The 14,476-nt window shown below is 38.6% G+C and overlaps 1 protein-coding gene across 4 annotated transcripts in view; it reads right to left on the reverse strand.

Moving 5' to 3' along the window:
* LOC124857923 (guanine nucleotide exchange factor VAV3) overlaps positions 1–14,476 on the reverse strand; it is a 117,171-nt gene that overhangs the window by 83,135 nt on the left and 19,560 nt on the right. For all 4 annotated transcript variants that reach the window (XR_007035715.1, XM_047349510.1, XM_047349511.1 and 1 more), the window contains exon 2: positions 13,069–13,185. Coding sequence is in view for 3 of the 4 variants with exons in the window: in XM_047349510.1 (XP_047205466.1) it covers positions 13,069–13,185 (117 nt within the window). In the remaining variant the exon portion in view is untranslated. The remainder of the gene's footprint in view (positions 1–13,068; positions 13,186–14,476) is intronic.

A 14,476-nucleotide genomic window follows, 5' to 3' on the forward strand; every position in this document is an offset into this window, starting at 1 on the left:
AAGAGATCGCACGTACACATAACATCAGGAACCAGCGGGGAACAAAGGAAACAAATGGACTTAAATACAAAAACTGAACAGCAGGGGGAACCAATGACAAACGTGACAAGACAATCAGGGGAAAACACAGAACAGGTGTGGGCTTGGGGTGCAGGGAGACAGAATACAAAGGATTAGACCAGGTAATATAACAAAAACACAAGCAGGTATGACACTTTTTTGGATTTGGCGTTTGTGCATTTATTTTCAAACTAATTGGGAGGCTGCTTTTGAGTTGGTATGGGGCAAGGATGGAACATAAAACTAAAAACTTCCCTTTGTCCGATTTTCCAGTCGGAACAGGCTATTGTTAACCTTTTTTCTGTGTCTTAAACTTTGACACATTCACACATAGATATTCAGGGGCCTGTGGTCAGTTACAGGAACAAGGAGGAAAGTAAGGAAGTTCAATTGTTTACAGCTGCCAAAGATGCCTTACAAAATATCTGCACAAAATATAGGTAAAGCCAGACGTTTTGGCTCTGTGTATAATAGTACAGACCCACTAGGAATACAGTTTACTTTCTAATAGCATAAAACATAAATGCACCATTTATACTCCTGTTACACATTAAATTAAGTTTGAATTTTTTACAGCTGGTGTGCTGTTGATGTGACAGTTTCCTCTTCCTGTTTCCTGCTGCTGAATCTGGAGATGAGTCAGTCCCTATGAGAGTCTATCTAGCATGCAAATGCAGCAGAAAACACAGCACAAACATATTAAAATCTCTTATGTCAATGTTTGTGCTAAAGAGATGCATAATGCATTTTAAGTTTCCCAAAATATGCTGCCAGAAGGGGATTTTTTTCACCTTTGTCTTAGAATTTTATGTAGGAAAATGGGGGATTATCTCTGTTTTTCCAACCCCTCCTTTACTTCTTTCACACCACTGCCTTTATACCTGTTAAGATCTTGAGGAAGTTATTTGAATGTTTATGAACCGTGACCGCTGTTGAGTCTTAAGAAGAGTTAATTTTAACTAAACTGCTGTCTAAGAAACCCACAGTTCATTGAAATTTATCTTGCAAGACACAAATCTGTTGCGAAGGCATGGTCTTATTGACCATCCGCTAATATACAGAAATGTACTCAAAGAATACAGGGGTGAAAGATTTAATGTAAATATATTCAGTAGCTAAAAAATGAAGGGCATTTTTTATTAAAAGACATTAGGAAAAAAAAGGTTAGGAAAAGGTTTACATAAATTGAAAATATTTGTTTTTCTTTCAGAGGGTTTTCAATTAGCAGAAAGTGTGTAGTAGTTTTGCTGGTAGTGGTTCATTAAGCTGACTGATCTGTGAGGTTTGATCATGGTAGCTGTTACCAGATACATTTGTTCTCCAAGTTTTGAAAGTTTTGCACTTCCACATTCAATTCACCAATGGGTTTTTGCAAACCGATAAAAGGGAACTGGCTCATATTTATACCTACAACAGAAGAAAGATGCAGTGAAACTTCTTCAAGGAGAGGAATTACTGAGCACTTCCATCATTGAAGAGTTCTAAAGCAGAATAAACTACAGAACAACTACTGCATAGTGTTGCCAAACAAAAGCCTGGTGTGTACTACTATCAACAGAGAATATGCCAATTTAATGGGTTTGTTTTACTGTATTTTCTGCTGAACGCATTCACAACTAAATCCACCTACTGCCTTAACAAGTCAATGTAAATTCTTTGGTTAAAAGCGTGTTCATCTAAAGACAGCAAGGTAAAGTTTGGCAGCACTAAACTTTAAATGCGCTCACAAAAATATATTTTTTCTTCCCTATCATAAAATAAACTGTGCGATAACCCATTTCTGTGGCCAGCAAACCCAGGAAGCCCAGTGCCCCTAGTGATAGTAGGCATACTATGATTGCGCATGGTCAGTGTGTATGTGCGATAAAGCTTCACATATGGACAAACCTAAGTGTGTTTCTAGTGAAGGCAGGAAGGCCATGAATTATCCACAGAGCTTTCAACACAGCAGCTTTGGTGCAGGTTCCAACAAACAATTTTGAATTGAATTTAAAGCAAATTGAAGTAGAGGTTAAGCGAAACATCAGAGAACAGTCAGACAAAGAAAAAAATTAAGAACATATAACGATTGCTGTGCTATTCCAGTCAAAACAATTCAAGAGCAAGCAGGCTGTTGAGACGCCTTGACAGAAAAAACAGGACGTTCTTGCTCCAAGGCAACAGTGCTACCAACTGCGCCACCATGCAGCCCCATATGTAACTGCTTATATTTTGGATTATCATTTGTGTCTTTGTACTGATGCAGCAAACTCCTGTTAATACCTGTGCACAAAATGTGTACGCATTTACTGTATAGTGCAAAATAATTGGTTCAGGGACTTTTTTCCTTCTTTATTATCGGACAATTTCTTCACAGGGTTTGCAAAGTCAGAGGAGTCCTAAAGTATACAGATGTGCTAGCGGCCTTCTTTCTAATGCCGCTAGCTTAGCGATTAAAAAATGAGATGTCGAAGGCAAGTTACATTTTGTTTTGATAATCAGTTCTGTTTTAGAAACGTAACGGTGATCATTATTGTGAACCTAGATGATGATTTTTCAGAAGATTCCAGTTCTAGACCTTGAGTCTGAGTCAGATCTAAAGTCTTTAGAGAGCACTGAAACTCTCAAGCCTTTGTTTTGCGACTTGACTCTAAGTCACAGACTTGAGTTCACATTTCAATATTTTTAATCGCTACAATAGTGGACTTGCACATTTCATCAGTCAATTTGTAGTTAATTGGAAAATACACTTTAATGTATTTCTGCAACTAAAAGCTAATTGGCTGTAGGGATTCATAACAAAATCTGATGTAGTCTTTGCATGTAAAACCATAAGATCAGAAAAGTAACACATTGCTTTAAAAGCCCTTCTAATTAAGACAGTTGGCGGGTTACAGCTCCAAGTCTGGCAATTTAATTGTAAGTTTAAGAGACAGACACCTACAAACTGTGATAGTGAAACCTCCCACACTAAGCTGTAAAAGATCATCTAGTTATCTACTCCAATGATGTAATGATTTGGGAGGCATCTATCACAGTTGAGATTATTACTTATCTTTGTAAATAAAAGGCTAAAAACACCCAATATGGACATGTAATACTAAATTCAGCTTGCAAAAGGTTCTTTTAAAGTCAGAGTGGAACACTGTTCCTGCAGTTCAGCTCTACAGTGTGAAGATAAACTCATGAGTATCCAGTAGAAAATAGCAGACACATGATATCTGACCAAACAGATCTGCTGCAGAGAGCACTGCTGAAGGACAATGGAAAGAGAGGGTGGGGATTGAAATAATAGGGGGATGGTCAGGAGATGAATCAGCCTTTAGTGGGTTTCCACTTAAATCTATCACAGCTGACTGAGGAAAAAGGCACCTATCAATAACTCCTCTCACTTCTGCTTTCCTTTAAACACCACTTCATAAAGAAAGCAAAAATGAATTATAACTCACTTTAAACTTTATAAATCCAGTCCTATTTTGTGGTATTGTAACCTCTGCAAACATGTACAGTAAAATGTATATTTCAAGTAGGCATAGCCAGATGTGGGGTCATGGCTGCAGATATCTAACTAAATAAACTCCCACTTACTATCTACAACTGGTGATTCAGATACAAGTAAATGAGTTGGCTGCTCTTGCCAAAACAACATACCACACTGAATTCTTATCAGTAGTTTATTCACATAAAACACTTTGAAAAACACACAGGTGACATATTTTGGACCAGTTAAAGGAAGCTGTGACATAAAAGAATTTGCATTGTCTGCATTGGCTGAGTATTAGATGAATCAAAGTCACTTTACCAAAGATAAACTAGTCCTGTGCCTGTAAAATGTTTCCTACTTGCATGTGTTTTACATGTTGAGCTGGTCTAGTGAATTAATATACTGCTGGCAAGGCAATTTTAAGATAATAAAACTATGTGATGGAATTGCCAATATTTGTAATTCTTATTTAACAAAAATAAATAAATAAAAAAACAAGAAATAGCATAATTTTGTCCAGATTGATGCAAAAATAAAAGCACTCCTTATGCTTAAGTTGTCATCCTGTTTGGCTCACCTTTAAATCTGACGATGACAGGTCATTTTTCTTAACCACAGGAAAAATGTCAATCACATGACTGTGAGAATGGACAGCTCACGTCAGCACTTTGGTTCTATTTTAAAACAAGCTGGACTTTGCAGGGAAAAGTGGAATTGAGACACTTAGTCACTCACTGTCAGAAACTGTGACTGCAGTGGATATTTTACCGGATGTCACAACCACGTATGCATTTTATTTTTCTCATGAGGTCCATTCAAGGTTTTGATGATAAGTCTGTGTGTGTCGTTGGAGCAGAACATTTTTTGTTCCACAAATTCTTCTTTATACATCAAGACACAATAAAAAAAGGTTTACTATTTCAGCCTCACATGAATGCACAGACTAAATTACTGTCTGAATATTTAACAAATCAAACATGCGTAAACTATATATAAAAAAAACATTTGTCCCATGTTTCTATACTAAGGATGTAATAATACGTCCAGAAAATGAGACAGTACTGTAAAAAATATTGGGTTTGCTAAAATGGCCCAAAAATGTAGACCTAAGAATCCGCCTCTTTTTAATAATCACAGGGTTTATTTTGAGGAATCTGTAAACAGTGGAGAATAATACAGTCTAGGCTAAATGTCAATATGGGGGTTTCAACGCTGGTCAAACCTAGTGTGACCCTAATATAAAAAAACTGCATGGAAAACAGGACCGGTGACAAAGGGCAGCCCTTCTGCAGTCCAACATGCACCATGAACAGGTCCGACGTAGTGCCGGCAATGCGAACCAAACTCCTGCTCCGCTTGTACAGAGAGCGGATGGCCCCTAATAAAGGGCCCCCGGCTCCATACTCCTGGAGCACCCCCCAGAGGTACAAGCGGAGCAGGAGTTTGGTTCCCATTGCCGGCACTAAGTCGGACCTGTTCGGATCGGTGCGGCTGCTGCAGTAATGGGGGCGCTGTGCCGGTCCATTGTGGCGAAGAGAGAGCTGAGCCGAAAAGCAAAGCTCTTGATTTACCGGTCGGTCTACGTTCCTACCCTCACCTATGGCCACCGGGAGGAGGCCCAGGGGACGGCCCAGGACACGCTGGAGGGACTATGTCTCTTGACTGGCCTGGGAACGCCTTGGGCTCCCCCCGGAGGAGCTGGAGGAGGTGTCTGGGTGTCTCTGCTGAGTCTGCTGCCCTCGCGACCCGGTCCCGGATAAGCGGAAGACGATAAGTACGAGTGCAGGGAAAACACTTCCAATTAGACTTTTCACAAATAAAAAAGAAGAATGTTTAGTGTAGACTTTCAAATTTGGAACAAGGCAGAATTAGCACAGAGAGAATGCTCTGAACTAGCGGCTAACGGTTAGCCAGTCAGGTTAGCGAGGTTAGCTTGTACAAATAGTAGTTTAAAAGTGGCGGAGGCTTCGTCGTTGTTGCTTTTGTTAGCAACTGTTGGTGACACAGATTCCACTTTGACGAAAAGCATTGTGGCATTTTACTACCTTGTTATACCCCATTCGAAAGCATAAATAAGCAAAGAAATTTAAACTTCTACCTTTTTTTAAATTATCCTATCATACTTCACTCACCTCAGTTGGTCCATTTATTATTAAATATATGGCTAAAAAAGCTACTGAATGCAACTTTGTCGTGTGTACAAAGTACTTTACCTAAAGAAACAGTTTCTTAAACAAATGACATATTCATATAAATATATGTATATTCGTAAGAATGAAAAAAAAAAGATTCTGAGATTAGGACATATCAAGAACTGTCCCAGACTGCATCAATAAGCTTTATATCCATTTACCTTAATTAAGTTTGTTTAAAGTGTAATGTCCCTGAATCGGCTCCATGTTAACTCGTTACCCCAGTTTTTATTTTCATACTTATGCATTTTTTAGGCTGCACGGTGGCAAAGTTGGTAGCACTGTTGACTTGCAGCAAGAAGATCCTGGGTTCGATTCCCAGCCTGGGGTCTTTCTGCATGGAGTTTGCATGTTCTCCCCGTGCATGCGTGGGTTCTCACCGGGTACTCCGGCTTCCTCCCACAGTCCAAAGACATGCCTGTTAGGTTAATTGGTCACTCTAAATTGCCCTTAGGTGTATGAATGAGTGTGTGCATGGTTGTATGTGTGTTGCCCTGCGATGGACTGGCGACCTGTCCAGGGTGTACCCTGCCTCTCGCCCATGGACTGCTGGAGATGGGCACCGGCTCCCCCGCGACCCACTATGGAATGAGCGGTAGAAAATGACTGACTGACTTATGCATTTCATCCCTTTAACCTTCGATTTCATACCATTAAACAAACCTTTACTGTACCTGAACCACCGTTTATGAGTTTATTTTTTGTAGTTGAGTATTTCCATGAATCATGGAGATATAGTGTCATAGAAACAGTCAAATATCACATATATGTTTGTATGATGTTCTTAACTGCTCTTTTTGTAATTTTGCTTGATTCTTGTAAAGTGTCTGTTTTTAGTAAAGCGCTATACAAATAAATGTATTATTATCATTAGATAATTTAATTATATTAAATATTATTTTCTAAAGACTTTATATTAGACCCTGTTTCTAGTGGTTGCTGTTGTCATCCCCCTTTGCAACAATCAAGCTGTTTGAAATATAAAAATGATCACTGATCAAACTAAAATACCTCCAAATATCATTACAAAAAAAAAAGAATTTGGTTTTCAAAGCAGGGTACAAGATCTCCCCCGGGTGGTTACGAACTGATGCATGGTCGATCCGAAACAACTAGAAGAATCAGCTATGATACAACCAAAACTCCAAAAGTACAAAAGAGAAGAGAAGAAGGAAAAATTCCCAGCAGCCTCTTCCTAACAATGAGGGTATAAATATGAAAACTTGGACAGAAAATCACTTTTAATATGGAAAATATGTATAGTTTCTGGATTACTTGTACTGAACACCGGATACTTCACAAATGTAAGAAATCTATTGATAACAATAACACAATGTGGCTTTTTATTGGATCGAAATAGTTTACGCCACATGTGTGATGTCCTCCCACACATCCTCTTTCTGCCAGGTGTGAATTAGTATGGGTCTATGTTTGCATGGCCTCTGAAATCAATTCACCCTTCTTCCTAAAGACCCTCACATACATAAGAGACAGATGTGCAAGCCTGATGTTTTTGTACTGAAGTAACTGTTTACAGGCAGACAAGATCGATTGTCTTTGTGTTCTAATAAAGAGTTAGGCAGCCACAGTTTCACTGAAGAACCCTCCGAGGCTGTTACGCAGATGCATTAGTGACATCATGACTTTTTACCACAAGCTCCATTTTTGAGCCTAATCATAAATAGGCTATAAGCGCTTCCTTTGTTCTTCATCTCTAGCGGCTAAAGTGGAGAAGTCAAAACTGCAAAATTAAACAGAAGCCAACAGAAATTTTCCAACAAACACTATGACAAACAGGCGCTGCTTATATTTTATTCAAGAGCAGTCCAGCAGCTATTTTTAAAACAAGAAGCAGAGGAAAAAGCGTTGAATGGCAGTGGGACTGACGGTGAACGGCAGCTTTGCTCATTCGCTCCTCTCCTCTCTCCATTAGCCTGTGTGGAACCAGCCGAGCGAGGATTACCAACAGGCGTGCACTATGATTTCAGTATGTTACATTCACTCTGGGCAACATGACGACTTCAAATCATCAAAGTGCTCCACAATAGCCAAGTGAAATTACTATAAACACAAAACTCAAAATGTATTGTTTCACATGGTTTATTTGGAATATAGATGTGAAAAAATTTGTTTTAGGATGGCTCTGTTTTTAGCTCCAATCCATTCTCCCGCCAACCCTGACCAGCTACCCTGTCCCTGCTAAAGCATTCCCACAGCATGATGCCGCCACCATTATTTTTTCACCATGTGGATGGTGTGCGTAGGGTGATGTGCAGTATTAATCTTCTGAACCACAGTGTTTTCCTTAATAGGCCAAAAAGTTTAGTTCTGATCTCTTTTGATTAAAGCACCTTCTTAAGACATGGATGGGGGCAAAGAGGACTTTGTATGGCTTTTTTTCAACAATGGCTTTCTTCTTACCGTTCTTCCGTTAAGACCAGATTAACAAATAGGTGTCCTGTCAACAGATTCTCCCACCTGAACTGTGAATCTCTGAAGCTCCCCGAGAGATGCAATGTTCCTCTTGGCTCTGATTAATGCTCTCCTTGCACAGCCTGTCATTTTGGGCGGACGGCCATGTCTCGATGGGTTTGCAGCTTAAATAAAAAATGTTATTATTGAACTAAATAAAAACACTTCTGCCACGAAACCCTTGTGAAGGTGAATCATTCACTGAAAAGCTCAATCCATTGTACTCAGGCTACGCTAAACTAGCAAGCTTCTATTTTTCTGTTCAAATTAAGCATTAAAAACATGAGATAAGAAATTGCTTTGTCTAAAACAAAGCACCAAACTTGGGCAGGATGTTCAATAGAGAAACATGGAAAGACTAAACAATTCCAATTAGTAAAAACTGTAAAGCAATAAAAAGCAACATTATGTTTTTACTTTGCCCCAAGATCAAAATTAAAGATCCGTATATGCATATTCTCACTCAGCAACACAGTCAGAGAAAATATTTCCTAGAATAAAAAAAGAAACTTGCCAGAGGTGCCAAAGTGTTTTAATTATAAATGACTTAATGAAAAGATGTCTTAATTCTCTCAGCTGCTTATTCAACCAAGGGTGCCATTGGTGGTAAAAATGTGCTGCGATGGTTTATCGCCCTTCACTTCTTTATTCCTTCCAAGGTTGTATTCTTTAACAATCTATTCATATTACATTATCAATAGTTGGTAATCATATCAACCAAAAGTTTTGTTTATTGGCCAGACATGGGCTAATTTGTCATGGTACATTTTTAGTTAAACAGTGAGAGTCGTCCACACTGAGGACACATGGTTCATCATGTTTCAACCGATAAGCTGAAAAATTGAAAAGCGGACAATGTTTCACAATGTTGGCCAATGAGTGCTGTTACTGACATTGAAACAGTGCAACAGGGCTGCTTTACGCAAGCTGTTGTCTTTCATAAACGTTTCACTGGAACACTGTTACCACCTGACTTGCACATTGGCCATAAAAAGGAAGTTCAGTGCCACAAACGTAACTAATGCAATTGCAAGTCATGCAGCCGCTAAATATTTCTATTCACAAGAAAAATTTTTTGCTTCAGCCCTTTTCTCAGGTGGCACTTGCTTAATATCATCAGTTTATAGTGTATGTTTGAAATAGCAAGGATAATCTTTCAATCACATAAAGGCACAGGTCATACATGGATGTCATTCAGTGGGGAAACTCGTACGGCTCTTCATGTGCTCTTCTCAATAGTGCATGTATATTGTGATCAAGGATGTGTAATTAAAAGTTCAAAGTGTTTAAGTCCATCAGAAAAGGGTTTGTTACTTTAGCTGTTATGTTACCGTTTAATTTTTTTTTTCATGCTCAAGCATCAACTTACTACCCAAGAATTCAATTTAAGTACTCTATGAAGATAATTATTAGCTTAATTAACTGAAAAAGCAGGGCAAGCCATCAGTGTCACTTTTAGTCTCAAGCATCAGGGATGCAGAGGTCAGTTAATCTTCATCTGCGCAGGAAACACAGAGTTGTATGAGATTAAGTAATTATTTTTAGATCTCAGGTGTTATTTGAGTCGCATCAATTCTCTAGCAGTGCCGCTCATGTGCAGCATACATGGTTTGTGGATTGGCGGCACTCATGCGGCATCATTTTTCGGCATGTCCAAAATACTCCAGGGCAGCTGGACTTATTTGGGGAACAAATCATGCATCCTATAGTGTTAGTAATGTGAGTTTTCCTACTGAATCATCTCTTTCTCAGCTATTTAAAAGAAAGGCACATATGTGATGCGCCACAGGAAAAGCCGGAACAAGTTGGCAGAACGGAGGAAATGAAGAAAAACCATCAATTTCTTGTGATTTTCGTTTTATTGCAAAATGTGAAAGTTGAAGTTCTTTAAATGACAGTTTCGGAGGTTACATTTTTATAAATTCCAGAGCCCATGTACAGCATACGGATGGATTCATTAGCAGCAGAAAGGGAGTGGCAGGACATGAGAATAATTGGACATCTTGAAGCAAACCAGCATACAGTAGAAACTTCAGCAACAACCACATCCACCAAGAAGACACCAAGGAAAAGAAAACACGCCAGGACAACTTATTCCATCGGAGGCATCGAAGTCTGCCGGAATACCTTTCAGTTTCTCATGGGGTGAGTTTGATAATTTTTTTAAAACTATTTTGGTGCATCATATTGTAAATAAATCATGTACTGAAGCGGACAAATCACACAAACCTGACCAGTCAAATATTAAAATCGACTTGAGTGGGGTTTGTGTTTGTATTTTTAATCTAAGCCGGAGGTTGTGTTTTGTGTGTTGTGGTCACAACAAGAGTTTTTTTTTGTCTAGTGTAGCTACACAAGTTAGCAACCACTGTATCCCATTCACAATGTGAAAATCGACTTGAGTGGGGGAGGGGTAGTATTTCTAATCTAGGTTTGAGGTTGAAAAAAAATTAAAAAACAAATACCTATTTTTATGTTTTGTGTTAGATGTTTATTTCTACAAACATACCTATGTGCAGAAAAAACGTAGTGTATTGTCATACCAATGTTGTCAACACTCGTCTGTGTACAGGTAGGGGAAAACAGCTCTCCTGAAAGTCGCCTCAACATCCCACAGCTGGTCGGACTGGACCTGGTGTGGTCCTAGCTAGGACTCACAGCGACGCAGAGCCTGTTAGCTTTCAGCTGCTGTGTGACCCGGGAGTTCTACCCCCTGTCGTCTTCCTGTGTTCCTGCCCTGCCTGAACCTGGACTGGCCACGGACAGACAGACTTATCTTTATTCCAAGATGAAGCCGTTCTGTTCCGAGGAAGCGAAGGAACAGCACCACAAAACACAACACAGAATAGCACACAGAAGAGGATGATGGTGTGACACTGTGACATTGGCGTTTTGGCAATTTGTAATGTGTATAGAGTTGTAAATAAAAATCACATTTGTGACATGATCAAAGTCAAGTTATTGCCCATTTCTCTTCCTTGGTCCATTAACGTCAAGAGGTTTGCAGACATAAAATTTGATGGGTACAGATTAAGTAGCTGCTGCACCAGCCTCTTCTAGATTAACCCGTATTCAAAAGGTGTAACATATTAGCCCATAGCTCTATTCATACCTGCACACATAAAATGAAGACTGATAAACAATATTTCTGCATGCTACAATAATCTTTGGACATTTCATATTACATATTAAGAACACATCCATATTACTGATATTTTGCTAATTGCTGTGAGATAGGATTTCAAACTCTGCCTGAGGCAGAACATTTAATAGACTGGAACTTTAAGTGAGACGTATCTAAAAACAAGAGAAAACCAAACCAGTCACCAGGATGCAGACATTAGGTTGTAGTCATGATGCAATTTATAGACATAAATAATTTAATAATAAATTGTAATGCAGTGCTGTAAATTATCTTTACATAGAAAAATACTATGAGTTAAGTGACAGAAGTCTGTTTCAGTCCGTTGGAGCTTCTGTTGACAAACAGTTGGGGGAGGTTGGCTATTCAAAGTTATTCAAATTAGCAGCATTTGTCACAGCCCTGCTTTCAGGGAGAGAAAACAAGAAATCTTTCAGGGCTGATTTCTCAGAAAAGTAGTCTGACGAGTGCAGACATTCAGATGGTCACATCTTCTTCAATTCTTTTTTGATTTCCACAAGTTTGACATCATTGGAAAGCTTAGACTCCACTCTTTCAGGATCTGTAAATACCTCAAAACAACCCCGGGTAAACTTGTTCCTGGTTTTGCCATGGCCAGTCACATATGTAATGGTTTGAGATAATGTTTACAGTTTTGCAATCTTACTAGGGGTGTGATAATACATCGAGCTCATGAGAAATGACGACATATGATATTTGTTCAAGGGTTGAGATTTTAACAACATTTTAGGGAAAACTGAGAATCAATTTTTTTCTTTCTGGTTTTCATGAACAGAGGTTTTAAGGATTAATTGTTTTAAAGAGCTTGTAGAAGTTTTCCCTCTACAATACAGAATTATCAGGTTTTTGGCTACTCTAAGTAGTTTAGATTTTAAACAAGAGGTACACAGCTGCAGTCCAGATTCCTTAAAAACTGTGAAATTGCTCTACCAATTAGAAGCTCCAAATCAGTCACCAGCTTGTGACATTTTTAACGCCAGAAGAGTTTGTTTCCCTTTTACATGTATATAGATATTTAAAGCCCTAGATACACTGTTGTGTCCAACCATCTGGATCGGAGGAGCCGGAGGCATGTTATCTCAGCTGAAGGCTTCAATTTCTAATTAAACCTCTCGGGAATTTCTTGTGGCTAGCATCAGTGCTGTCAGAGAACCACAGACACGTTTGCAACTCCTTAAACCAAGGATAAGAACCCTTTACAAATAATGAACCAAAGGCCCCACCTTCAAACCCTTGTAAAGCCAGTATGCTGTGGCATTTTCACTTTAATGAGAGGAACCGATAGAACTGCTGGGTCATGCTGTTGCTTTCTTAGTGTTCAGATAAGAGTTCAGGTGTGGAAAGAACCCTGTAATAGGATCTCAGTTGACTTTTACTGGTAGAAGTAAGAACCACTTAATGTTACTAATGCATATATATGACACTATAGCATTATAGGAAGATTTAGAAATGCATTTGTGAAACAGGCATATATTTTAACACTTCATGTAATTTTAAATCTGAAATTACAGAATAAAGAGGCTCTTTCACCTATCAATAATATTAAATCTGCTGTTCAGCTTCCACATAAGAGCGAGGGTCCACAAAAAGGCTCATTTGTCTTATTCAGTACATCTTTGGGGACAGCTGGCATGCACGGTGGGGAAGGTTGCAACCTTTATTTACCAAAAACCAAGCCAAAATGTCACTGTATGACTGGCGGCAAGTGCCTTTCTTACCTTGCCAAAGTTCCTGACATCAAAAAGGTCAAATGCGTCAAACAGTTCGCTCTTCTTCATTCCGAATGAGTTGCTGCACGCCACCAGGAAGGTCCGGATATTCTTCAGACACAGGAACTGCATTTGGACGACAAAAATGATTATTCTGTAAGTGGCTCACGATCAAAATAGGAGTTGCGTTCCATTAATAAATGATCTAGCCCATTATTATTCTATTATATCTAACTCTCTTCTCTAAAGGGTATTCACATGCGGTGCAGCGGGTTTGCTAGTTTGCCAGTAAGCTTCACTCTAACGGACTAATTAGACAATGTAGCTGAAGACACTGGAGGATACTGCCTCTAAAGCCTTTTACATTAATGTTTATGTGCAAAATGAGCATTTTATTTAATTAAAACAGGATTGATTGTTATACCATTGCACTGAAGTGGTGTGTTATTATAAGCAGGGTCTAAATATGATGAGTCTAAATATGAAATGTTTTACACAGAAACCCAATTTCATGTGGTAAAGCACAACATAACACATTCAAAACAATGAGTGCTTGCATCCTGTAATGACTACTTAATGTGTCACTGGCTATTTTTCATAAAAGGAAATACTTTTATTGGCTTTAATAAATTAATGTAAAGTTTCCAATCAGTGATGCATTGATTGTTTAGCAGGTAACTAAGACTGAAAATTTTTTAGATTGACTTGGCATGATCAAAAACCAGTCAATCTGACACTCAAAAAGTCTGCAAATGCACCACAGGCAAAGCAGCGAATACACATCCTATAATAAATTAAATAATAAATGCAAAAGTTATTTACAAAGTTTTGCCTACATGAATTTGGATATTTCTTCTGTTTTTATAAAAACATTAACAGCACCAGAATTCGAAAGAGCCTGAGCGTTGCTTGGTGACAGGGGAACGCACATCTTTAGCATCGCCAAGGCAGCTCAGATTACTCCCCTCTGGCTAGCTGCCCAACAGGATGCCACTGCCGTCGCCTATAAGCATTTTCACTAAAAATGTTGAGAAAGATTCTTCCAAAACAATAATTTTTTTCTGACACTTTTTAACATTTCCTAGAATGTAATTGTTTGAGCTGTTTAGTAGAACAACTGATGTAATAAGGTAGGCTGTAATAATAAGCTTTATCTTTAGACTAGTATTGGTGTTTAGAGGGCTCCGGCTATATGTAGTGACAAAAGTACTAAATGCTAAAGTCTGGGTGTACAGGAAATGCAATGTAGTCTTTTTTCAGTCTGATTGTTTGTCGTACACGTGCCTTATTGTACAGTTTTATTATAAATGTAATCCGATTTTTGAGAAAAGGAAACTGGAATCATGTTATAATCAAATGTGGCAGGACATAGTTGATAAAAACTAAACATCTGAATCAGTCAAAGAAATGCGACCTG

The sequence above is a fragment of the Girardinichthys multiradiatus genome, chromosome 21 (assembly GCF_021462225.1).
Source record: "Girardinichthys multiradiatus isolate DD_20200921_A chromosome 21, DD_fGirMul_XY1, whole genome shotgun sequence".
Lineage (NCBI taxonomy): Eukaryota > Metazoa > Chordata > Actinopteri > Cyprinodontiformes > Goodeidae > Girardinichthys > Girardinichthys multiradiatus.